The sequence below is a fragment of the Salvelinus alpinus genome, chromosome 30 (genome assembly GCF_045679555.1).
Source record: "Salvelinus alpinus chromosome 30, SLU_Salpinus.1, whole genome shotgun sequence".
Taxonomy (NCBI): domain Eukaryota; kingdom Metazoa; phylum Chordata; class Actinopteri; order Salmoniformes; family Salmonidae; genus Salvelinus; species Salvelinus alpinus.
The window spans coordinates 15608392-15635604 of NC_092115.1; the positions used below are offsets into that span (position 1 = coordinate 15608392).

Here is a 27213-nt window from a genome sequence, read left to right on the forward strand (position 1 = left end):
TAAATTACATTAAAATAAATTGTATTTATTGTTTAGAGATATGATATCTGTTCATGGTGCTGAGTTTACAATTCATGTCGTAATGTGTTCTGTGTGCTATTCTTACTGTCATCCAAAATCAAATACTTAGTTCATTTGTCCCGTAGGTCATTCAGTATTTGGTCAAAGCCACTGTATAAATGGTTCAAGCTACAGCTGCAAGATATTGGCTATCATATCTTTTACGTCTTTCACGGCACACCCTAACTTTTAAATATTATCTAGATGGTTTTCCGTAAAGCACAATCATTTCAAGTTCTTTTACTGTTACTAAGGAATTAAACACATGGGGTAAACATAATTTGTGAGTAAAAAATATTTGTTGTAAAGTTTGTGTACATATGCATTCAGGCACAACAATCCAACATAAACAGTAGGTTTAATATCCACACTACAGTAACTGACATTTTAAAAACATTTTTTTTTCCAGACAAACTTCCAAAATGTTTGGAAATAATACTGTACATAGCATTACATTCAATTGAATACATATTTACAGTACAGTGATGTAAGGATCAAGCTAAATAGTGTAACATTGAAAACTACACTACAAAACAATACAAATACGTTTTAGACCCTGTGTAACGCTCGTCTTCCTCCTCTTCTGAGGAGAAGTAGTAGGAAGGATCGGAGGACCAATGCGCAGCGTGGTAAGTGTCCATATTTTAATAACGAAATAGAACACTGAACAAAAACAACAAAGTGAAACGAACGAAAACGAAAACAGTCCCGTATGGTTAGACACAGACACAGCAACAATCACCCACAACCCACAATGACAAAACAGGCTACCTAAATATGGCTCCCAATCAGAGACAACGACTGACACCTGCCTCTGATTGAGAACCATATCAGGCCAAACACATAGAAACAGACAAACTAGACATACAACATAGAATGCCCACTCACATCACACCCTGACCAAACAAAACATAGAAACAAACAAAGCAAACTATGGTCAGGGCGTGACACCCTGTTAAATAAATTACAATAAATAATATAATTTTGTACATAGTCTTGGAAAAATATAATATTATGGGCCACATGAGACTAACAAAGTTTATCTTCTAAATAAAATAGTAAATTTCAGTCATCGCTCCACAGTAACTTCTCTCAAAATCCATAGGTGATGGATAATGTTGGGTATTTTTGTTTGCTTAGCTGTTGAAAAGAACATTAGTAATGTCACTAATTGAGCATGACAAATGTTATTTTCTTACGTCCTTTGAAAACATTATCCATTCTATTTCAGTATGTAGCACTAAAAGATAAGGTTTGTTCTGACTCTTTTTTCTGTCCTTGCCTGAGCTTACCCCGAAGGACTCAAGCACAGTGGCATTTGCTGACAATCAAGTCATTGAAGGGTGTGAGCTTCAACTTTCCCCAACTGTCATAGTGCATGAGGACCATAGGTTCATAGGCTGCCGGCACGCAACAGGGGTGAGGTGTTGCTCCCTTGTTGATGTGGTGAAGACGAGACTTTGCCTGCGCGTGCATGCTGGCTGGCTTGTAGTTGTGTGGACAGGAGCCGTCGCAGAAATGCATGTTGTAACCAGTGGGGGCCACGACCCAGTCTGACCAGCCAATCTCCTTGAAGGACACATTGATGGATTTCCGGCAGCAGCGACCGTCTTCGTCACAGTTGTCCTCTTTGTTGGAGCGAGTCCGTCTTCTTCTGCCTGCTGATCTAGGTTCTACAAGGTCTACCTCCAGGACCATCTGAGGGGTCCTCTTGGGATCAGTTCCCTCTTCTAAGGCCAGTTCTACTTCCACAACCAGAGAGTGGTCGTCCGACCTCCCACTCCACTTACCAACCACAGTTCTGATGTCCAAAGTCAAATCTCCAGTTCTTGTAGCGAGCGTCTGAACAAGGGTCTCTGTGTGAATCAATAGAGAAGAGTTCAGCGGTTTCGTCTCATAGATCTTCACATGAACCTCATCCCTAATTGTGGGCTCTGCAGCTTTAGAGCCATCCAACCGCTGTCTGTAGAGCTTCAGCTCAGCCCGGGCCAAAGTGAGCTCCTTCCTGATGTGTGGGTTCTTGTGGAATACAGCTCTGTACCAAAGCACATCTGATGGATGTTCCTCATCACCCCAAAGCACTTTGAGAGGCTCCACTGAAAGAGGTAAAAAGAGGGTTGTTACACAAATGCTCAAGTTCTTAGAATTACTGTCATGGCTTGAATAGGTTGTGCTTTCAAGAGTTGTAACGGATGTGTCTTGTCAAAAAAATAAAACAATGTCAAACGATTTAAAACAAAGCTTTGGAGAAGAGGTACTGTGTTACTATCAATCCTTTGCTAAGACCAAATGTTAATGGTAGGCTTTTGTTGGAGTGCACACAAAAATGAAGCCCTTTAAGACAAAATTGCTCCTCAGAGCATGACTCACTCATTCTCACAACATATGGTTTCAGAAAACACTCACAGGTACATTAAGATTAATTTAAAAAAAAATGTGTTTGAGGGCTTTTTGTTAGTTTTGTCATAAAAGCGAATTTGAATTCTTCTTGAAGATACAAACGTGGGAGAATGTTTCGGTACACAGGTACACACCTTGTACAAAGTTATTAATAAGCTTTGCATAAAGGCAAAATTCCATGCAGTCAGATCACTATCTAAAGCTAGAATGTCAACAGTCGGGTCCTGTATTGTGGTAGAAACCAGTACAGTAGCGATGTGTCTTTAAGTAAGGACCCACCTGTGGCTGGATGAAGCACAGTGGATGCCCTCATTGGGGAACGCTGGGTTTCCCCCTCCTGACTGGAGCTCCTTCTCAGCTGCCTCAGTGTTTCCCTGTAGAGCCTATGCATCCTTATCATCTCCTCTTCTGAAGCCATTTCCCTGGGCCTGGCCTCCCTTTCCATCCCCATGGAGCTCAGGATCTCTGTCTTCACTGCCTCCAAGACCAAGGCCCTCTGGTTCTCCTCCTGCCCTAGGCGGGGTGTACCTTCTTGGGGGAGGCGGGGCCGGCCCTCCCCCTGACAGAGGCTGAAGAAGAGGACCACCCAAGAGAAGAGAAAGCACTGTGTGACTGAGCTAGGCATGTTAGGTTTGTTCTCAGAGGAGATGTCAATGTTATGAATGAAATTCCAGACATGCTTTCATTTATACAGTTCCTGCATGGCCACACCTCTCCGCTGTCAGGTGAGCACTCCTTTCGCGCTTATACTGTATGTATTGTCATCATTATGTAAAGGTTTTAAATATATATGTATTTGTATATACAGTGCATTCGGAAAGTATTCAGATTCCTTCCCTTTCTCCACATTTTGTTAGGTTACAGCCTTATTCTAAAATTGATTAAATATTTTTTTCCCCTCATCAATCTACATACAATACCCCATAATGACAAAGGGAAAACGGGTTTGTAGATATTTTTTGAGAATTTATTAAAAATAAAAAACAGATACCTTATTTACATAAGTATTCAGACCCTTTGCTATGAGACTCGAAATTGAGCTCAGGTGCATCCTGTTTCCATTGATCATCCTTGATGTTTCTACAACTTGATTCGAATCCAACTGTGGTAAATTCAATTGACTGGACATGATTTGGAAAGGCACACCCCTGTCTATATAAGGTCCCACAGTTGACAGTGCAGGTTAGAGCAAAAACTAAGCCATGTGGTTGAAGTAATTGTCCGTAGAGCTCCGAGACAGGATTGTCGAGGCACAGATCCGGGGAAGGGTACCAAAAAATGTCTGCAGCATTGAAGGTCCCCAAGAACACAGTGGCCGGCCAAACTGAGCAATCGGGAAAAGGCACATGACAGCCCAATTGGAGTTGCGAAAGGCACCTAAAGGACTCTCAGACCATGAGAAACAAGATTCTCTGGATTGAACTCTTTGGCCTGAATGCCAAGCGTCACGTCAGGAGGAAACCTGCCACCATTCCTACGGTGAAGTATGGTGGTGGCAGCATCATGCTGCGGGGATGTTTTTCGTAGGCAGGGACTGGGAGACTAGTCAGGATCGACGGAAAGATGAACGGAGCAAAGTACAGAGATCCTTGATGAAAACCTGCTCCAGAGCTCTCAGGACCTCAGACTGGGGCGAAGGATCACCTTCCAACAGGACAACGACCCTAAGCACACAGCCAAGACAACACAGGAGTGGCTTCGGGACAAGTCTCTGAATGTCCTGGACTGGCCCAGCCAGAGCCCGGACTTGAACCAGATCGAACATCTCTGGAGAGACCTGAAAATAACTGTGCAGAGACGTTCCCCATCCAAACCGGCAAAGCTTGAGAGGATCTGCAGAGAAGAATGAGAGAAACTCCCCAAATACAGGGTTGCCAACCTTGTAGCGTCATTCCAGAGAAGACTCAAGGCTTTAATCACTACCAAAAGTGCTTCAACAAAGTACTGAGTAAAGGGTCTGAATACTTATGTAAATGTGATATAAAAATAAAAAAATCTGTTTTTGCTTTGTAATTATGGGGTATTGTCTGTAGATTGAAGAGGAAAAAAACAATTCGATCCATTTTAGAATAAAATATAAATATATTTTAGATTTTAGATTCTTCAAAGTAGCCACCCTTTTCCTTGATGACAGCTTTGCACAGTCTTGGCATTCTCTCAACCAGCATCATGAGGAATGCTTTTCCAAGAGTCTTGAAGGAGTTCCCACATGCTGAGCACTTGTTGACTGCTTTTCCTTCACTCTGCGTTCCTACTCATACCAAACCATCTCAATTGGATTGAGGTCGGGTGATTGTGGAGGCCAGGTCATCTGATGCAGCACTCCATCACTCTCCTTCTTGGTCAAATAGCCCTTACGCAGCCTGGATGTGTATTTTGTGTCATTGTCCTGTTGAAAAACAAATGATAGTCCCACTGATCGCAAACCAGATGGGATGGCGTATTGCTGCAGAATGCTGTGGTAGCCATGCTGGTTAAGTGGGCCTTGAATTCTAAATAAATCACAGACAGTGTCACCAGCAAAGCACCCCCACACCATCACACCTCCTCCTCATAAAGACACGGCGGTTGGAACCAAAAATCTCAAATTTGGACTCAGCAGACCAAAGTACAGATTTCCACCGGTCTAATGTCCATTACTCGTGTTTCTTGGCCAAATGTTGTTTTATTTTTTTAAAATGTAACCTTTATTTAACTAGGCAAGTCAGTTAAGAACACATTCTTATTTACAATGACGAGTTACCGGGGAACAGTGGGTTAACTGCCTTGTTCAGGGGTAGAACGACAGATTTTTACCTTGTCAGCTCGGGGATTCGATCTGGCCCAACGCTCTAATCAACAGGCTACCTGAAGAAAGTCTCTTCTTCTTATTAGTGTCCTTTAGTGCTGTTTTTCTGCAGCAATTTGACTATGAAGGCCTGATTCACGCAGTCTCCTCTGAACAGTTGATGTTGAGATGTGTCTGTTACTTGAAATCTGAAGCATCTATTTGGTCTGCAATCTGAGGTGCAGTTAAATGCCGATTTTCGAGGCTGGTAACTCTAATGAACTTATCCTCTGCAGCAGACGTAACTCTAGGTCTTCCTTTCCTGTGGCGGTCCTCATGAGAGCCAGTTTCATCATAGCGCTTGATGGTTTTTGTGACTGCACTTGAAGAAACTTTCAAAGTTCTTGAAATGTTCTGCGTTGACTGACCTTCATGTCTTAAAGTAATGATGGACTGTCGTTTCTGTTTGCTTATTTGAGCTGTTCTTGCCATAATTTGGACTTGGTCTTTTACCAATATAGGGCTATCTACTGTATACCACCCCTATCTTGTCACAACACAACTGATTGGCTCAAATGCATTAAGAAGGAAAGAAATTCCACAAATTAACTTTTAACAAGACACACCTGTTAATTTAAATGCATTCCAGGTGACTACCTCATGAAGCTGGTTGAGAGAATGCCAAGAGTGTGCAAAGCTGTCATCAAGGCAAATGGAGGCTACTTTGAAGAATCTCAAATTTAAAATATGTTTTGATTTGTTTAACACTTTTTTGTTTACTACTTGATTCCATATGTGCTATTTCATAGTTTTGATGTCTTCACTATTATTCCACAATGTAGTAATAGTAAATAGTAAAAATAAAGAAAAACCCTTGAATGAGTAGGTGTGTTCAAACTTTTGAGTGGTACTGTATATATCTCATGTTCCATGAGCTGGGAAACCAGACAAACCAAACGTTTGTCTAGTAGTACTTTAAAGAAATCATATGGCCAGGTCGCAATTGTAAATGAGAACGTGTTCTCAATTTGCCTACCTGGTTAAATAAAGGTTAAATAAAAAAATAAAAAAATATGAATAATATCTGAAAACATTTAAGCTCTTGCTGTGTCGATGGATTCCAATGGATTGTTTCCATATACAATATATTACCGTATTGATACAACTAATATTGTCCATCAAATAATCTGTATTATCTTTATGATCCCTGAGAACCAAAGGCATTGTAAATAATTTAGAATAGATTTAGCCTATACTCACGCATCATTTGTCAAGTAAATTACGTACACTACTGTATATCCTGTAATCATTCATTATAGTGTAGTGGATGGATCTGTGGAGAGGGTTCTACATGGAAGGCAAAAGGGTTCTTCAAAGGGTTCTTCTATGGGGATAGCCGAATAACCTTTTTAGGTTCTAGATACCACCTTTTTTTCTAACAGTCACTGACATGATGAAATAATCATGTGCTCTGTGAATTCCACCTTGGGGCTAAAAGTGTGTGAAAGGTGACCAAGTATGAATCATCGGCAGACCAACAGTGACATAACATTTCTCATGACAGGCTATTGAGTAATCAGCCTTAAACCCCCTGCCAGCATTACAAAGGAAATGTTCTATTTTTGAGACTGGATGGCAAACTGCAACAATTTAATCACCTGTGAACTGATGATAGAGTGCTGCCTCTCCCAATCACAAGCACATTCTGGATTCCGCAAGGGCAATAGCATGTTTGAAGTGACAGTGCTGTATAGCCTATCGGGGTTAGGCTCGAAATAGGGGCAGTCAATTCAGGAAGTGATTCAAATAAAAAAATCAGAAATGTAAAACCTTAAAATAAATAGCTTCTACTTTTCAGTTTATTGAGAAGTCATTGAAAATAAATGCCCTTTTTCAGATTATTTAATTGTAATTTTTGTTTACCTCCTGAATTGACTGCCTTCAATTGGCATTGATCCCAACCCTGTCACATATATGGGTGACCACTCATTCTTCACTTAATTTTCAATGCCATCTAACTAACGGAATGGGTGGACATTTGGGCATGCTCTTTTCAAGAGTTGGTATATGTATTTAGAAGGTGTATTGTTGAGTAACTTGAATCGTTTTATAAGAACGTATCAGTATTTAACAATTGTTTTAGAACTATTATTTCCCGTTTTTTATTTTTTGCTCATGGCATAACTATCATTTTATACAATGTAGCAATGTCAACGCAGGTATGACAACCAAAGATGTCACTTTGGGTCAATTCTATTTAATTGAGCTTTCAATTAACTTTTCAATTCATGAATTATGAATTATTACATTTCTTGAATATCTACAATCTGAATAGGTTTGAACCATAGTCATCCATAAGAAACATAACATTATCTTCCCAAATATCTCACCCAATTGCCCCCTCTGAAATGTGTTTCATTAGGAAGGACCTGAGATTTGCTGACAATGTGACCTCACCTGGAAAAATTCTGAGCCCTCCTTAGATAACATTCAACTTCATACAGATGTAGGATCTTAATTTGATCATCCTGTTGCAGGAAAAATTTACCGCAATGCAGGAAATGTAAGACTTGTAGTGTATTTGACATTTAAAAAGGCTTCTGAAATGTGTCATTTCCACTTTGAAATTTCAGTTGTCACGCCCTGACCGTAGAGATCTTTTTATTCTCTATGTTTGGTTGGTCAGGGTGTGGCTCGGGTGGGAAACTCTATGTTCTTTGTTTCTATGTTTTGGTTCTCAATCAGGGACAGCTGTCTATCGTTGTCTCTGATTGGGAATCATACTTAGGCAGCCTTTTTTCCTTTTGTAGTTGTGGGTAGTTGTCTTTATTAGTGGCATTATAGCCTAAGTAAGCTTCACAGTCGTTTCCTTGTTCTTTGTTTTTGTTGGCGACATTTATAAATAAAAGAAATGTACGCTCACCATGCTGCACCTTGGTCTGGTCATTTCCACGACGACAGCGATCGTAACATCAGTCTTGATTTTCACTTACGAAAAATGTATCAACCCCTACACAAATGAATTATAATTATAATCCACATTTCCTGTTGCTGCACGATTATTTGCCTGATGTAGCAAACTGCCTCAAATTAAAATCCTACATTTGTATAAATTGAACCCATGGCATCTTTCGTTTAGACAAGTCATTCATTTCCTATGAAGATGTGAGATGGATTTCTGTCGGACTGCATGGTTTGCTTCACGCTCCATTCACAAACAACAGTCTCATGTTTGCGTGTGTACACTGTGTGGTGTCCCATCAGGAGACAGAGTGTAAACATAGATCCTTACACACACACTGTGTGAAAGGATCTTCAGGGAAGATTGTCAAGGAGGCAGGGTGAGGATGTAGCTTCCAGTGAGGGAGCCTAACAGGACATATTGTAGAATGGCTGCATGTCTCCCTCTAGTGGCACTGAGAATATAATGCGTTCTAAAGTGGCAATCGGCAGTAGAAACGTTAACAATCTGTATGTCATTCCTGTTCGTTTCGGGAAAAAGCTGAGGGATGGGGCTGGAGAAATGTAACCACTCAAATTCATGGATATAGTTTTAACCATGATTTGAGTCTATATAGTGTTTGTTTGCATTTACTTTAACAAACATTGGAGTAAAACAAGATTATATTTCGGGTTCTGATGGAGTACGACCGTTGAACTAAGCATGAGGCATTATCTATAAGTTATATTCTTCAAGCGTCAATGGGTACATCATACAGTATCATTAATTAATAAAAAAACGTATGTAGAAACTGCTGATTGCCCCTTTAAGCAGATATGCTCTGGGTAAAAATTGCCCTACACACAGATCTAGGACCTGGTGTAACAGTTTAACTTTACGTCCGTCCCCTCGCCCCGATCCGGGCGCGAACCAGGGACCCTCTGCACACATCAACAACAGTCACCCACGAAGCATCGTTACCCATCGCTCCACAAAAGCCACGGCCCTTGCAGAGCAAGGGGAACCACTACTTCAAGGTCTCAAAGCGAGTGACGTAACCGATTCAAATCAAATTTTATTTGTCACATACACATGGTTAGCAGATGTTAATGCGAGTGTAGCGAAATGCTTGTGCTTCTAGTTCCGATCTAGTTCCAATGCAGTAATAACCAACAAGTAATCTAACCTAACAATTCCACAACTACTACCTTATACACACAAGTGTAAAGGGATAAAGAATATGTACATAAAGATATATGAATGAGTGATGGTACAGAACGGCATAGGCAAGATGCAGTAGATGGTATAGAGTACAGTATATACATATGAGATGAGTAATGTAGGGTATATAAACATAAAGTGGCATAGTTTAAAGTGGCTAGTGATACATGTATTACATAAAGATGGCAAGATGCAGTAGATGATATAGAGTACAGTATATACATATATTGAAACGATTGAAAACGCTATTAGCGCGCACCACCGCTAACTAGCTAGCCATTTCACATCCGTTACACTCACCCCCCTTTCGACCTCCTCCTTTTCCGCAGCAACCAGTGATCCGGGTCACGGCACCAATGTAACAGTTTAACTTTACGCCCGTCCCCTCGCCCCGACCCGGGCGCGAACCAGGGACCCTCTGCACACATCAACAACAGTCACCCACGAAGCATCGTTACCCATCGCTCCACAAAAGCCGCGGCCCTTGCAGAGCAAGGGGAACCACTACTTCAAGGTCTCAAAGCGAGTGACGTAACCGATTGAAACGCTATTAGCACGCACCACCGCTAACTAGCTAGCCATTTCACATCCGTTACACTGGCACAAATCCTAACTAGAACCATTAGCGGAGAAAATACAAATCTGGGCTTGGATCAGTGTTTAGGGGCATTTTCATTCTACATCTGAATCCGGGGGCTGAATTAATTTTGTAGTTGCTATTGATAACATGTAATGGCCTACATAAAGAATCATGATAGTGTATGCCTATAAGATCTAATGTGTCCTCTGTAGATGTATAGAAATAATTTTACAAATATTTTTAAGACAGACTATAGCTGGGCTACATTCATTTGTAATCAAAAGTATTTCATTGTGCTTAGGAATGATTTAAACTTAGCAGATCTGTAGCAAACTGTAGCAAGTTTCATTTTTGTACTACATGTCCTTGTTGACTCCCCACATCACAGAACAGTACATGCATCTGGTTGAATCCTGTTGGGTAACTGAGTGTACTTTCAATTTGCTCTGTTGCTATGGCTTGTTGTGGACGAGGAACAGTAGAGGAGGAGGAGAGAGAAAAAGAGAGAGATTTTTCTATCACATTTTCATGGCTGAATAGTTCTCCTAACTATCATTGATCATTTACAATTGACCTGCCTCGCATCCCAATGCAAAGGGCATATAGCAAAAAGAGGACAAAAAAGTGGCCTGTAAACATTCAATATTGTGCCTCGAGCAAAACCAAATTAAGCTTCATAATGATAAATTTGGATGCATAGTTTTTCAATCCCCCTTGACTGAAAATAATTGCAACAATTTCATGGAAAGAGAAGATAAGTGGATATGAGATATAAAAATACATGTTAAATGAAAAGGGATAAGGAAAATGGATGACCGTGATGACATGAAACCTCTATAGATGACAGACGTACTAGGCCTACGTTATTTCCTCCTCAACATTTTGGGGATATTAATGCTTACTTAGGAAGATGACCTTGGGTTAAACTCAGGATTAGAGACAATGCCCAAAACGAGAACAAGGAATGATTCATTTTACCGGTTCACATCAATGAATGTGTGACACCGCATGACAAGACACAGCCATTGTTGTATGAAAACATTGTGGTGCCACTTGGAGACTGGCACCATAGATCATCAAGCCCTTTCTCCATCTGACTGTCAGAGTTGCACCATTGTTCTTGATCATCTGAAGGCAGGGACGGACTGGCCATCTGGCATTTCGGGCAAATGCCAGATGGGCTGGTCCATTTTTTGCCTAGTGGGTCTCTCTAACTTATAACTGACAATTATTTGGTTATAGGTGAATCAAGTAAAAAAAAAATGGTCCCAGTGTGTTAGAAATGCCAGGGCCAATTTCTGGTCCCAGTCCACCCTGGTCTAAAAAATGTAATTTGCATGAGCCAATGATGATGTGACTGCCCACTGTATAGAGCTACACAACATATGGAACACTATAGTGCACACATATAAAGGGTCAAATGAACCTCGATATTGTATTGATTAGTACATTAAGGGGCGTATACACTGAACAAAATATATGAACGCAACATGTAAAGTGTTGGTTCCATGTTTCATGAGTTGAAATAAAAAATCCCAGACATTTTCCATACTCACAAAAAGCTTATTTCTCAAAAATGTTGGGCACACATTTGTTTATATCCCTGTTAGTGAGCATTTCTCCATTGTCAAGATAATACATCCACCTGACATGTGTGGCATATCAAGAAGCTGATTAAACAGCATGATCATTACACAGGTGCACCTTGAGCTGTGGACAATAGAAGACCACTCTAAAATTTGTCACACAACACAATGTCTCAAGTTGTCTCAAGTTTTGAGGGAGCGTGCAATTGGCATGCTGACTGCAGGAAGGTCCACCAGAGCTGTTGCCAGATAATTGAATGTTCATAAGCCGCCTCCAATGTTGTTTTAGAGAATTTGGCAGTAAGTCCAACTGGCCTCACAACCGCAGACTATGTGTAACCACGCTAGCCCAGGACCTCCACATCTGGCTTCTTCACCTGCGGGATCGTCTGAGACCAGCCACACGGACAGCTGATGAAACGGAGGAGTATTTGTGTCTATAATGAAGCCCTTTGTGGGGAAAAACTAATTCTGATGGACTGGGCCTTGCTCCCCATTCAGTGGGCCTGGCTCCCAAGTGGGTGGGGCCTTTGCCCTTCCAGGCAAAGGCCTGGTATATATCAACATGATAGACATCATCTGAATGGGATTTTAAGCAATAGGTTGCTTCTTGTGTTCACACAAACACATAACAGGGGTATGTATATAGAAATATATATATATATATATATATATATATATATATAGAATGGATGTACTGCAAATAGGTCATTAGTGCATATACCTACCTGATTAAAAAATCACCATGTAAACTTTCAACAAGTTAGCCAGGGTTGAAAAAAGGTTGCATTGGCTCAATGATATAGACTAGGGTTACCGAACTGAATGAATCAGCCCACTGCCACCCATAGGCGATTTGTCAGAAGTCCCTCCCTGCACATTCATTCCCAATTCTCACCGCTGCCCGGTCACCTGACAATTTAACGAAATTCTCGGTTTTGTTCAGCTCTCATCCAGTCGCATTGATGATGAGCAGGATACAGGAGGACGCAATATGGGTTGAATGAAATTGGAAAAAGGGAGTCAGCGGTATTGTAATAATTTATTTTTCTACAATGGACGAGCCAAACATTTTGAGACGTCGTGGGCTGCAGGTAAGAACCCCCATAATAATAAAACATCAGCATAGCTACTAAAGATTAAAATAATACACTCAGGCTTTGCATTTGTGTTGTGACATTTGACAATTAATGATAGTCTACACAAACAGGTATTGACCCGCTTTAGGGCACACATGCGTTTCTCTTCTTTCTCTATTTCAAGGGATATTTAGCGATTGTCAATTGCTGTTTACTAAACGGTTTACATTGGGCGCACTTTTAGGTCTCCTCAAGGGTAGTTCTATCCATTTGTGACCACAAATGATGGATATATCAAAACAAATTCGCATCGAATGTATTGTCCCACTGCCACATTGTTTTGAAATGGTCATGAATAGGCTACAATATCGATCCATTCTGTACACATATGAATGATGCCCCTTCGTTTGAGTAGGCGGTGGCACTGAAGGGCGAGCTTGTGGATGCGCAAGTGTAGTTAATACATACATTTAACCACAGACAGTTTTTTTCTACAGACAGACATGATGTTCTATAGATGTCTTATTCTCCTACAAAAAAACAAAGAGCGTTGCCATAATAATGATTGTGACTCAAGGAACGCAGCTGTATTGCCATCACTGGGTTGCTGTGGTGATATGGGCGTTGGGCTCAATTGGATTCAGGGATGGATGATTGGTAGAGAAACATCTCTTTATGTTCACTTATATGTGTCCTATAGCCAGTAGGTTGTAGCTGAGTCAATCCTAGCCCTCCCGACGGCCTAACGCGTTTTGTTGTTTTTCATTCCAACCAATTACTCGGATAGAGGCGTAGCTATTTAAATCCGTTGACCATTGTTTGCTCTAAATCCATTATGAAAGAGATGTTGGTGGAAATGTGCTTGTCCACATATTCAAAATATGTATTTTCATTCTATTACATTGATTGGTTCATCCACCTTACATGGACCTGCAATTTTAATTTGATTGCTGATTTGCATCGTGAAAAATCCAAATTGAGAATGTACTTTTGGTTAACAAAACAACCTGCTTTTATCTTTGAAAATAGAAAATAGAGTACACTGTGGAACAGCATTTTTGGCATACATGTTGTGTACATTATTATGAACATATGCCTGCCTATATGCAAGGGCTTCAGGACTAAAGCAAAGAGAACAACATACATAATGTGCAGCTATGAATGAGAATACCTACTTAAGACATCCACAGTTAGGCCAGAGCTATAAGATCTTTCCATAAAGGAGGAGAATGAGCAGCAGGGGACATAGCTGTCATACGGTGTGCATAAATAATCAGCCAGTCTTTCCGTCTGTACCGTTGGCCACAGTTTGTATATGAATCATCTTCGATGTGGAGGGGCTTTGGAAGACTAATAAAAGGCAACCTCCATCATGGTTGTTTTCATTTTGTTTCTGAGAATCATTAACCCTTTGGTTCCATGCCTCGGGGATGTAACGGGTGTGTTTGAAATGTATATCAAGTCCAGGAGGTTGGTGGCACCTTAATTGGGGAGAATGGGCGCGTGGTAATGACTGGAGCTGAATTAGTGGAATGGTTCAAACATAAGGTTTCTAGGTGTTTGATGCCATTCCATTGGCTCCGTTTCGGCTATTATTATGTGCCTCATCAGCCTCTTGTGATATCAAGCAAGGCTTTACTGCCATTGTCACCATTTTAATATATCTTTCTTTCTCAATTCCAGAAAGAGCTGAGCCTTCCACGAAGGGGAAACATGTAAGTATCACTAAAGAACATCACTGGTTATCTCTGCTCTTGTTACACTGTTTGATACGAAACCACAGGGTGTTACAAGGTGTTTTTATCTGTCAACAATTTATCATAGTAGCAGACATTTTACATGGCACTTCCATGAGAGGCAACACCTCTTAAAAAGCTGCGTATGTGGTTTCACAGTGAGCGCTAGTGCCTAGTGGTAAAACAGAGGCTGCAGATACTAGTAAGCAATGTTCCCTCTAATTCTCTGGGACACTGCGCAAATTGTAGGCCTTTTGAGCAGATACTTGAACATTGTGAGAATTTTGTGCAACTTCCGGCGCACGTTTACAGTGAACACTGAGGCTGTACCTTTACAGTTTGTGACAGTAGTTAATAGGCTATTGTGGCTATCTGAGCATAATGTGGACTAACAACAAAATCAAGGGAGCAAATCCCATAACATTTTCACTTGGAAATAGCTTTTCATTTCCATGATATATCCTACAGTAGCCTATATGTGGTGTTAAGTGCAGGCCTACATTGCATGAGACTTTTAAAAACGTTTATACATTATGAAGCGCTTGACATTAATTAATGATCGTTTTACTTGGTCTGTAACACCATGGGCCAAATAGGTGACTGTAAATGGACTTGTGTTGTATGATGCAAGAAACCACTTTACAAAATAAAATGAATTATGACCATACAGAGAATTAGATAATGTAGACTACTCCTCTGCATATTGGCTTATTTGCATATTCAAGCCTATCTTGAAATAAAACACTGTCCCTTTTAATTAAGACATAAGCTTTTTACCTGACTGGATTTTCAAAGACAGCTTGAAATGTAGACTACACATTTTGTGCTCTTGTAGGAAGCAGTAACTCCCCATTGCTGACCTATACTTATATATAACTGGGCGAATAACTCGCTAACTAGCAAAGAATATCAACAAAAGTGCACACGCGCACCTCTGCGCTCTGAAAGGCGCTTTCACTCGTGGGTGATTGAAAGACCGCCGGTGGTCTACCCCGCCAATATAATTCTACTCTGTTGCGCGCTGCCTCTGCCTACAACATTGTGTTGCTGCCTCAACAAAATCAGATACTCATTCTTGCAAAGTTAGATTTGTTTTGGTTTGTTGCATTGAAAAGGGGCTGACAATGTTTATTCGATCACGGGAAAAAAACGTTGATCTATATAGTGCAAACTAATGGGGCGAACTCAGTGAAGTTCAATCTCTTGCGTCTCTGCGGCATGGCATTTCCTCTGCGCGGCAGACCTGGAGAAAGTGCGCTGCCGCGCAAGGGCGCAATCTAGAGGGAACATTACTGGTGGGGTGAAATATATTTTACATAACAGTAAATGTGATTTTTTTTGGGGGGGGGTCAAGTGTACCTCCACACATTGTATGAAAATACTATATGTATTGTGTATAGTCCTGAGGCATGCACTTCCATGCGCTGTAAGGCCTTGTCGACTAGTCTGGAAATACACATTTGTATACGCAATTCAATATAAATAATTTCACACATCATGCACTGGATTTTACTCATGTTTCCTAATGACATGTCAGTCAAGGCAAAGGACAAGAGTTGGCTTGGTGAGTAGGCTGTTTCAGCCCTGAGACTAGACTGAATGGAAAACAGAAATGAGTGGGCAGACCCATATTTGGTCCTTAGCCACTTTAGTGGAGTGAACTAATGTGGTTAAACAGTAGGCCTACAGACTTGCAATGAGTGTAACACACCATTCAAACCAATACTTTCCCCACCAACTTTAGCATCCCACCAACTTAGTATGAAATGGACCGGTAATGCTGAGGCGGCATTGGCAAGCAAAACGCTCTTAAGCTCTAGATGGTTGTTAGGCAGCGCCCGTTACTAGTATCCATCTGCCTGTTCTAAACTTTAAGGCATGTCACTTCACCCATCTCTTCGCATAGCCCAACACATACACTTTTTTCTTAACCATAACTGGAATGATCCATGAAGTATTACTGTGGCAATATATCACTGAAAGACGAAAATATTGGAATAAAGTAGGCTAATGCCTACTAAAGGCTAAACTCCCAACGTCATCCAAATGTTAGAAAACAAAAGCAATAGCCTAACCGCGTGTGTTCAACTATTTCAGCGCCATTTTGCTCTGCTTAGACTCACTCATGTCTTGATAAATCAATGTCAGATTTTTCTTTTCACTGAAATGCCATGTGGATATTGGTTAGTCTACCATTAGGCTGTGGAAAGTTGAGGTGAGTGCTGCTCATGATCATCTTGTCTAGTTGGCTCATACATTAGCACTGATCAGAACATTTTGCCAGCATGTTAAGTAGCTTAAAGGAAAATTCCACCCAAACACAAGATTTTGATATTTGTTTCAGTTGTTGATTTAAAATGCATTCAGAAAGTATTCACACCCATTGGCTTTTCTCACATGTTGTTGTGTTACAAAGTTGGATTAAAATTGATTTCATTATAATTTTTGATCAACAATCTACACAAAATACTCAAATGTCAAGGTGGTAGAAATATTCTAACATTTATCAAAAATTCATGACAAAGAACACTAATATATCTTGATTAGGTAAATATTCAGTCCCCTGAGACAATACATGTTAGAAACACCAGTCTTTTTTGATTACATTTCTAAGAGCTTTGCACACATGGATTGTACAATATTTGCCCATTATTCCTTAAAAAAACTCTTCAAGCTCTGTCAAGTTCATTGTTGATCATTGCTAGACAGCAGTGGAGGCGGTGAGAGGAGCTATAGGAGGAAGTGCTCATTGTAATGGCTGGAATGGAGTTTATGGAACGGAGTCAAGCGTGGTTTGATGTTTGATTCCATTCCAGACATTACAATGAGCCCGTCCTCCACCAGCCTCCACTGCTAGACAGCCATTTTCAAGTCTTGCCATAGATTTTCAAGCCATATTAAGTCAAAACTGTAACTGTAACACAGGAGCATTCAATGTCATCTTGGCAAGCAACTCCAGTGTAGATTTGGCCTTGTGTTTTAGGTTATTGTTCTGCTGAAAGGGGAATTAGTCTCCCAGTGTCTGTTGGAAAGAAGACTGAACCAGGTTTTCCTCTAGGATTTTGCCTGTGCTTAGCTATATTCCATTTCTTTTAAGCCAACAAATCTCCCTGGTGTCACATTTTCTGTGTTTTTTGATTGCTGCTTCCTTAGGTTACTGCTGGAGGGCACCCTTACTGTTTTCTAGTCTCCAGGTTACCCTGATTATTTCTTATTGGATTCACCTGTGTTCAATTACCTTCTCTGTTCACCTGGTTGCCTTGATATTTAGGTTCCTCAGTTTTAATTTTTTTTAATTTTACCTTTATTTAACCAGGTAGGCTAGTTGAGAACAAGTTCTTATTTACAACTCCGAACTGACCAAGATAAAGCAAAGCAGTGCAACACAAACAACAACACAGAGTTACACATGGAATGAACAAACATACAGTCAATAATATAATAGAAAAAGTCTATATACAGTGTGCGCAAATGAGGTAGGATAAGGGAGGTAAGGCAATAAATAGGCCATAGTGGCGAAATAATTACAATATAGCAATTAAACGTGATAAATGTGCAGTTGGCCTGTATCCTTGCTTAGGTCTCATGTTTTATTTAGTGTGCTCTTGTGCGGTTGCCTTGTTTCTGTTTAGACTCTAAGTAAAAGTTCTGCATTTACCCTTACCTCTGCTTGCTGTGTTTCTCTGCGCCTGGTTAAGAGTTGGTACTAGCAGTATTGTTTCAGTAGACCTAAACCAACCATGGATCCAGCAGAGATTTCTCAGTCGTCCGAGGAACATTCCGAACTTCACCATTTACGGTCGGCTCTCACCCACCATGGAACTGTGATTGGTCGCCATGAGGTGCGGCTGCAGACATTGTCAGATGATTTAAGAACTCTTGCGTCCGCTCTGCAGACAGTACAGATGGAAGCAACAGCTGCTGCACGCGTGGCTGTTCCTAACCCTCCACTCCCTACCAGCTCAGTGTCTTCCTCCCTTCAGGAGCCTCATCTCCCGGCACCGGAGCGCTATGAGGGGCATCCTGGGAGGTGTCGTGGGTTCCTGCTCCAATGCTCGCTGGTCTTCGAGGTGCAGGCATCAACGTTTCCCACCGAGCATTCCAGAGTGGCATACGTCATCTCCTTGCTCTCAGGACAGGCTCTGGCCTGGGCCACGACCATATGGGAGCAGCAATCAGACATTTGTTTTAATTGGCAAAGCTTCATCCAGCAGATGAAGAGGGTTTTTGATCACCCCATCAGTGGCAGGAACGCTGCTCAAAGACTCATTGCGCTTAGGCATGGCAGCCGGAGCGTAGCTGATTACACCATTGACTTTCGGACGGTCGCCGAAATACAGAGGTACTTCACTCAACCTTTCTGAATGGACTCAGCGAGGTTCTCAATGATGAACTGGCTCCCCGGGACAACCCTGGGAGGAGCTTATCATCCTGGCATTCCGGATTGACAACCGGCTTCAGGAACGTCGTCGTGAGAGGACGGAGGGGTTTCCGAGTTTCCAATGTTTCAGGTTCCGCTGAGGAAGTCGATTCTTCGTTTGTTCCACTGCCTTATGCTGTGTCTGCTTGTCCTGCACCCCATCAAGAGTACTCAATTCGGCTTTGTTTCTCCTTCATACCTTCCAGAGGACCCGATGTATTTGGGATGCACCAGACTGTCCGCTCTGGAGAAAAGGCGCAAGATTAACGAGCAGCATTGTCTTTACTGTGGACAGTCTGGACATTTCCGTGCCTCCTGTCCCGAGCTGACGGGAAACGGGATGACTCATCAGTAGACGGGAGAATACTGGCGAGTCAGATACAGTCTCCAGCTGCTGACATGGTACGCACCTTGTGTCTGGGCAACCTGCGGTGGGACAATGGGCAGTTGGACATTCCTACTTTCATAGACTCTGGGGCGACTTGCTGTTTTCTGGTTCGCACATTAGCTCGCCAACAGGGGCTGCCTCTCACTAAGCTGGACATTCCGTTGTCGGTCACTGCGCTGGATGGTCAATCCCTAGGGTCTGGGAAGGTGAAGCAACTCACCATGCCTATTCAGCTACGAGTCCTGGATTATCATGTGGAGTTTATCCAGTTACATTTGGTGGACTCTCCTGAGCTTCCCCTGGTTTTTGGACATCCATGCCTTTCTATCCATAATCCTCAAATTGACTGGCCCTCGGGAAGACTTCTGGGATGGAATCCTTCATGCCAGTCCACCTGCCAGCAACTCTCCCCACATCTTTCTGGCCCTGCTCATCTGGAGGCTTTCCAATTCTCCTGTTCCCCCAGCTGGAGATGACAAGCCTGATATTTCCCGCGTACCTCGGGATTACTGGGATCTGGGTCAGGTCTTCAGCAAATGAAGGGCTAGCGAACTGCCTCCCCGCAGGTCCTACGATTGTGCCATCGACCTCCTGCCCGGCACCAGTCCCCCGAGAGGAGGGCTGTATTCTCTCTCAGGTCCAGAGACTGCAGCCATGAACGGTTATATCAAGGAGGCATTGGCGGCTGATCTTATTCGGCCGTCCACTTCACCTGCAGGAGCGGGTTTTTCTTTGTTGGAAAGAGGGATGGGAGATTACGTCCCTGCTGTATCGATTACCGGGGTTTAAATAACATTACCATCGAGAACCGTTACCCTCTTCCTCTTATGTCGTCAGCCTTTGAGAGACTCCACGGAGCTACGGTTTTCTCAAAGTTGGATTTACGGAACGCGTACAATCTGGTGCGCATCAGACAGGGTGATGAGTGGAAGACAGCGTTCAAGACCCCAAATGGACATTATGAGTACCGTGTCATGCCGTTTGGACTTACTAATGCTCCAGCCATTTTCCAGGCCCTGGTGAATGATGTGCTGCGCGACTTCCTTCACCAGTTCGTGTTTGTGTACCTGGATGACATTCTCCAGGTCCATGGTTGAACACAGCCAACATCTTCGCCGGGTTCTTGAAAGACTCCTCTCTCACCACTTGTCCATGAAGGCCAGAAAGTGTGTGTTTCACGTTCCTCAGATCTCCTTCCTGGGGTACATCGTGTCTCAGGGCTGTGTATGGATGGACTCCCAAAAAGGTAGAAGCGGTGGTCAACTGGCCGTGGCCCAGCACAGTCAAGCAAGTCCAGTGTTTTGGGGGTTTTGTTAATTTCTACCGGAGGTTTGTGAGAGACTTTAGTTTGGTGGCTGTGCCATTGACAGCACTCACCAGGGGCTCGGCTGGGCATGTAAGCTGGACCCCTGCTGCTGAGAATGCGTTCCAGGACCTGAAATGTCGGCTTTCTTCTGCACCCATTCTAGTTCATGTGGATCCTTCTCTTCCCTTCGTGGTAGAGGTGGATGCCTCTGACGTTGGCGTGGGTGCGGTTCTGTCTCAGCGCTCAGCTAAAGACCAAAAGCTTCATCCCTGTGCCTTCTTCTCCAGGCGTCTCACTCCAGCAGAGAGGATCTATGATGTCGGCAATCGGGAGCTTCTCGTGGTCAAACTGGCTTTGGAGGAGTGGCGGCACTGGTTGGAGAGTTTGGAACATCCCTTTACGGTTTGGACTGATCACAAGATCCTGACCTGCATCCAGGAGGCTAAATGCCTCAGTCCTCAACAGGCTTGTTGGGCTCTTTTCTTCACTCGGTTCAGATTCACGTTATCTTACAGTCCAGGGTCTAAGAACGTGAGGCCGGATGCCCTTTCTCGCCAGTTCCCCAGCTCCAGTGAGGATCGGCCGCTTGGATCCATCATCCCCAGGTCGCTTATCCTCGCACTGGTGTCCTGGGGTATAGAGACTGTAGTGAGGGAGGCGCAAGGTAGGGAGGCAGTTCCTGACAGCTGTCCATCTAACAGACTTTTTGTTCCTCTTGATGAACGTTCCAAGGTACTTCAGTGGGCTCACTCATCGCGTCTTACCTCTCATTCGGGAAGGCAGCGAACGCTAGAGTTTCTGAGGAGGTGGTTTTGGTGGCCCTCGGGTGGGGCGGACACTCGCACCCTTGTGGCTGCCTGTCCGACATGCGCCCGGGAACAAGACTCCTCGTCAGCAGCCTCTTGGGCTTCTTCATCCGCTGCCAACACCTTCTCGACCCTGGTCTCATCTCTCTATGAATTTCATCACGGGTCTTCCATCCTCAGAGGGCCACATTGTCATTGTTGACTGCTTTTCCAAGGCGACACATTTCATTCCGCTGCCTAAGCTTCCATCTGCCCGTGAGACTGCTCAGCTAGATCCAGCATGTTTTCCGCCTTCGACTGGGGCCCCCAGTTTGCCACCAGATTCTGGAGGGCATTCTGTACTCTTCTGGGTTCATCAACCCGAGGACTGAGGGTGATAGCCAGTTTGTCCAACGGTCAAACAGAGCAGGTGAACCAGGATCTGGAAACCGCTTTACGGTGCTGTGTCCGCCAACCCCGCCACTTGGAATCTTCAGCATCTTCCCTGGGTGGAGTATGCACACAACACTCTCCAGTGTTCCTCCACCGGCCTGTCACCATTCCAGGTTTTGTATAGATACCAGCCTCCTCTGTTTCCAGATCAGGAGATTGAAGTGGCGGTTCCATCTGCTCAAGGTCTCATCTCTCGTTGCTGCCGGACCTGGAAGAGGGCTTGGTCAGTGCTCCTGAGGTCTTCAGCTCGGGTTCAACGGGGGGGTCCTGTCACAGTTTATGTTTTTTGATTGTTGTTTCCTTAGGTTACCGCTGGAGGGCACCCTTACCCTGTTTTCTAGTTTCCAGATTACCCTGATTATTTCTTATTGGATTCACCTGTGTTCAATTACTTTCTCTGTTCACCTGGTTGCCTTGTTATTTAGGTTCCTCATTTGGCCTGTATCCTTGCTTAGGTCTCATGTTTTATTTAGTGTGCTCTTGTGTGGTTGTCTTGTTTCTGTTTAGACTCTAAGTAAAAGTTATGGATTTACCCTTACCTCCCTTTTTTGTAGTTGAATCTGTGTTTGAAATTCACTACTCGACTGAATTACAATTATCTGTATGTGTGGTGTACAGAGATGGGGTAGTCATACAAAAATAATGCCCCATTTAGAAAATGCACACCTCCAAACTACTTACATGACATACTGGCATTAATGGCATTCATTACACATTAAAGAAATGTTTCAAATACTTTGTCAGCAAACTCAATGGATGAATATAGTACAAATACTCCACTATGTATGTTATGGACTGTAAGCATTTTTACTGTACCATTTTGAGAATAAAAAATATTCCAAAACATGCATCTAAAGTAATACTGAAAAAAATGTGGCAAAGTCATTAACTTTTTGTCCTGAATACAAAGTGTTGTGTTCAGGGAAAATCCAATACAAGACATTACTGAGTACCACTCTCCATATTTTTAAGCATAGTGGTGGCTGCATCATGTTATGGTTATGCTTGTAATCGTTAAGGACTGGGGACTTTTTCAGGATAAAAAAGAAACAGAATGCAGCTAAGCACAGGCAAATTTGAAGAATTTTGAAAAGAATAAATGGGCAAATGTTGTACAATCCAGGTGTGGAAAGCTCTTAGAGACTTACCCAGAAAGACTCACAGCTGTAATCGCTGCCAATGGTGCTTCTACAAAGTACTGACTCGGAGGTGTGAATACTTATGTAAATTAGATTTCTATACTCCATTTTAAATAAATTGAAAACATTTTTAAAAAACAGTTCACGCTTTGTCATTATGGGGTATTGTGTGTAGATTGATGAGGAAAAAATGTAATTTAATTAATTGCCTGATAAGCCTATTCGTCTGAATACTTTCCGAATGCACTGTATTTCTGCAGCCTTGAATCATCCCATGGGATGATGCGGCTCACTCTACGCTGATAAGCCTATTCTTTGCCATGTTATAGCCCTATTTGGACAGGTATTACTAGCGTGTGCTATTCCAGAGGACGATTCACACAGGATCCATTTTTTCCATACTGCAGCCGGTAATTATTATTTTTTTCAAATAGAATTGATTCTTATTTTTATGTAAGCAGGCAAGTCAGTTAAGAACAAATTCTTATTTACAATGACAGCCTACCGGGGAACAGTAGGTTAACTGCCTTGTTCAGGGCCAGAATTACAGATTTTTACCTTGTCAGCTCGGGGGATTCGGTCCAGCAACTTTTCGGTTACTGGCTCAACACTCTAACCACTAGGCTACCTGCCGCCCCCTTATGACGAAAGCCTGGAGGTTTTTAATGTAGGCTTGAAGATATTTCAACGTCATGTCTAGAAGATAATAGGCTACACTGATAACTAGGGCTTGGCTGCCAAATGTATAGGTCTCCCCATAATATTTAAATTGATGAAGTGTGATCATAATCATTATTTTATGGTATGGTAGACGTTCTTCCTAATAACAACTAAATATTAGGAAGGTGTTCTTAATGTTTTGTACACAATGGCTTATAATGCGAAGTATTGTAAAATAAAGTCCTGTAAAATGTATTTTGATTGTTTATTGACCGGGGAACTTTCTTTCTCTATAAAGTAGCAATTTTTTCTATTGAATGAAGCTGAAAAGTAAAATGTAAGTCTCTTTTTGGATAGGCTTATAAAGGCCTAGTTGGTATTGAACATGCTGTACATTTCTCTGCTATGTTTTTATTAGAAGATAAATCATTATTTATTATGTAATGATAAAATATACTTTAATGGCGCATTTCCATACAGGATTTAACCCAGTGTTTTATTTTTCCATCTACGCTGGCCGGAACACTGGGCCATGGCTCCGGCACACCTGCTCTCACTTGGGGCCAAAGCCAGGCCACTGGTGGCCTACTTTTCAGCTCGCATTTCCATAAAGGCTAACTGTGAATTTAACACCTCACAAAGCAATTGTTTTGATTATGCAGAGGTTGTTTATTCTGCTTTTCACAAGTCCTCACTGTCAGCCCTGCCCTGGTATCTGTGCATTAGAGATGTTGATAATGAGTATGTGTCTCCTCTCTAACGCCCAGAAAGCTCCAAGATTCAAACTCCCATTAGACAGCTCTGCAAGCATTAGGCTATAATGTCAAAATACAGAGTTTTGCTGAGCAACTATAGATTTAATCTTATGTACTTCCAAAAAAGGTCAAATTAAAATGTATGATGAATCCTATTTGGCACTTCCAATCACTCATTACTACCACGCACAGGTCGAAAGTTTACAACAGCTCAATACATTGAAGGTGCCAAAAAGCCTTTTTCTTTTCGGTTGCTTTTTTGACCTTATCTGAAAGTACATACCGGTCCTAACGGGAGTAAATGAAGATAGTTGTCAGCGAAACTCCATATTTGGTGAGTATTTTCACATTATAGGGTACTATGGGGTGAGACGCCACCTGGGGTAAGACTCAAGTTGTGACATTCTTTTTAACAGTTCCTCTGGCCGCTAGTAGTCTTGATCAACTACAAATGCTCTGTTTCATCAACATTTTTGAAGTCATTCCATCAAAATTATTTTAAGGTTAGTTGATCAAATGTTTTGTCATTTAGAAAAAGTTAAAGATATAATCCAATGAAGTTAGAGTCATTCTTTTGTTTTATACATACATTTGAAGTCGGAAGTTTACATACACTTAGGTTGGAGTAATTAAAAATCGTTTTTCAACCACTCCACAAATTTCTTGTTAACAAACTATAGTTTTGGCAAGTCGGTTAGGACATCTACTTTGTGCATGACACAAGTCATTTTTCCAACAATTGTTTACAGACAGATTATTTCACTGTATCACAATTCCAGTGTGTCAGAAGTTTACATTTACTAAGTTGACTGTGCCTTTAAACAGCTTGGAAAATTCCAGAAAATTATGTCATGGCTTTAGAAGCTTCTCATAGGCTAATTGACATCACTTGAGTCAATTGGAGGTGTACCTGTGGATGTATTTCAAGGCCTACCTTCAAACTCAGTGCCTCTTTGCTTGACATCATGGGAAAATCAAAAGAAATCAGCTAAGAAATCAGCTAAAAAAATTGTAGACCTCCACAAGTCTAGTTCATCCTTGGGAGCAATTTCCAAATGCCTGAATGGTACCACGTTCATCTGTACAAACAATAGTACGCAAGTATAAACACCATGGGACCACGCAGCCGTCATACCAGTCAGGAAAGAGATGCGCTCTGTCTCCTAGAGATGAACGTACTTTGGTGCGAAAAGTGCAAATCGATCCCAGAACAACAGCAAAGGACCTTTTGAAGACGCTGGAGGAAACAGGTACAAAAGTATCTATATCCACAGTAAAACGAGTCATATCGACATAACCTGAAAGGCCGCTCAGCAAGGAAGAAGCCACTGCTCCAAAACAGCCATAAAAAAGCCAGACTATGGTTTGCAATTGCGCATGGGGACAAAGATTGTACTTTTTGGAGAAATGTCCTCTGTTCTGATGAAACAAAAATAGAACTGTTTGGCCATAATGACCATCGTTATGTTTGTAAGTGAAAGGGGGAGGCTTGCAAGCCGAAGAACACCATCCCAACCGTGAAGCACGGGGAGTGGCAGCATCATGTTGTGGGGGTGCTTTGCTGCAGGAGGGACTGGTGCACTTCACAAAATAGATGGCATCATGAGGAAGTAAAATTATGTGGATATATTGAAGCAACATCAAGACATCAGCCAGGAAGTTAAAGCTTGGTCGCAAATGGGTCTTCCAAATGGACAATGACCCCAAGCATACTTCCAAAGTTGTGGCAAAATGGCTTAAGGACAACAAAGTCAAGGTATTGGAGTGGCCATCACAAAGCCCTGACCTCAATCCTATAGAAAATTTCTGGGCAGAACAAAAAATTGTGTGTGAGCAGGGAGGCCTACAAACCTGACTCAGTTAAACCAGCTCTGTCAGGAGGAATGGGCCAAAATTCACCCAACTTATTGTGGGAAGCTTGTGGAAGGCTACCCGAAAGGTTTGACCCAAGTTAAACCATTTAAAGGCAATACTACCAAATACGAATTGAGTATGTAAACTTCTGACCCACTGGGAATGTGATGAAATAAATTAAAGCTGAAATAAATATTTCTCTCTACAATTATTCTGACATTTCACATTCTTCAAATAAAGTGGTGATCCTAACTGACCTAAGACAGGGAATTTTTACTGATTAAATGTCAGGAATTGTGAAAAACTGAGTTTAAATGTATTTGGCTGAGGTGTATGTAAACTTCCGACTTCAACTGTATATTACAACCTATTGAAAACCGTTTGCTCTTGAATCTTACCCCGGTAGCTGGGCAAAATCCCCTTTTCTAAAAAATACATTTTATTAAATAACTACATCTATCCATTTATTTTCCTTTATAGTTAGTTAGGGTAACAAAGTATGTGTCACGTTCTGACCTTAGTTCCTTTTTTATGTCTTTATTTTAGTTGGGTTGGGGTGGGCATTCTATGTTGTTTTTCTATGTTTTGTTCTGTTGTTATATTTCTATGTGTTTGGCCTAGTATGGTTCTCAATCAGAGGCAGGTGTCAGTCGTTGTCTCTGATTGGGAGCCATATTTAGGTAGCCTGTTTTCTATTGTGTTTTGTGGGTGGTTGTTTCCTGTGTTAGTACCATACGGTACTGTTTCGGTTGTTTGTTTGTACTTTTGTTCTGTTGATTTTATTAAATATCTCATTATGGACACTTACCACGCTGCACATTGGTCCGATCCTTGCTACTCCTCCTCAGACGAAGAGGAAATCCGTTACAGTATGGCCATCATCCACCTACAGTATTTTTTCAAAACTTTGCTTTGTGGCGTCAGCAATAGACATTGATCTTGGAGGAGGGGGGGCATCTTACCCCATGTTCAGAGTTTTCTCAGACAAATTAAAATGAAGCAGCTGAGCTGCCAAATCTCAAATGACTCGTTGGCTTCTCTTTTGAAGCTCAAGTTTTCCGAAGAAGCTTATTTACATGTTGC

At 42.0% G+C, this 27213-nt stretch overlaps 2 protein-coding genes across 2 annotated transcripts in view; one reads left to right on the forward strand and one right to left on the reverse strand.

Moving 5' to 3' along the window:
- Nucleotides 1-447: 447 nt before the first annotated feature.
- On the reverse strand, nt 448-3085 carry LOC139559569 (bone morphogenetic protein 4-like). The gene is made up of 2 exons (XM_071375674.1): nt 2740-3085; nt 448-2156 (listed from the first exon to the last, which is right to left on the reverse strand). Exons 1-2 carry the CDS (start codon nt 3083-3085, stop codon nt 1363-1365), a joined length of 1140 nt encoding a protein of 379 aa, XP_071231775.1. The 3' UTR covers nt 448-1362.
- A 9361-nt stretch (nt 3086-12446) lies between these two features.
- The window catches only part of LOC139560542 (microtubule-associated serine/threonine-protein kinase 3-like), a 69294-nt gene continuing 54527 nt past the window's right edge, over nt 12447-27213 (forward strand). Inside the window, exons 1-2 of the mRNA XM_071377403.1 lie at nt 12447-12649; nt 14318-14349. Of these exons, the coding sequence (XP_071233504.1) occupies nt 12611-12649; nt 14318-14349 (71 nt within the window). The 5' untranslated portion in view covers nt 12447-12610. The remainder of the gene's footprint in view (nt 12650-14317; nt 14350-27213) is intronic.

Bases quoted from the DNA above. Each gene is read 5' to 3' on its own strand.
- LOC139559569 (XM_071375674.1), bottom strand. From the start codon at position 3,085: ATGCCTAGCTCAGTCACACAGTGCTTTCTCTTCTCTTGGGTGGTCCTC. The intron at 2,157-2,739 runs GTGGGTCCTTAC...TACCTCTTTCAG, and splicing joins TGTGCTTCATCCAGCCACAG to TGGAGCCTCTCAAAGTGCTT.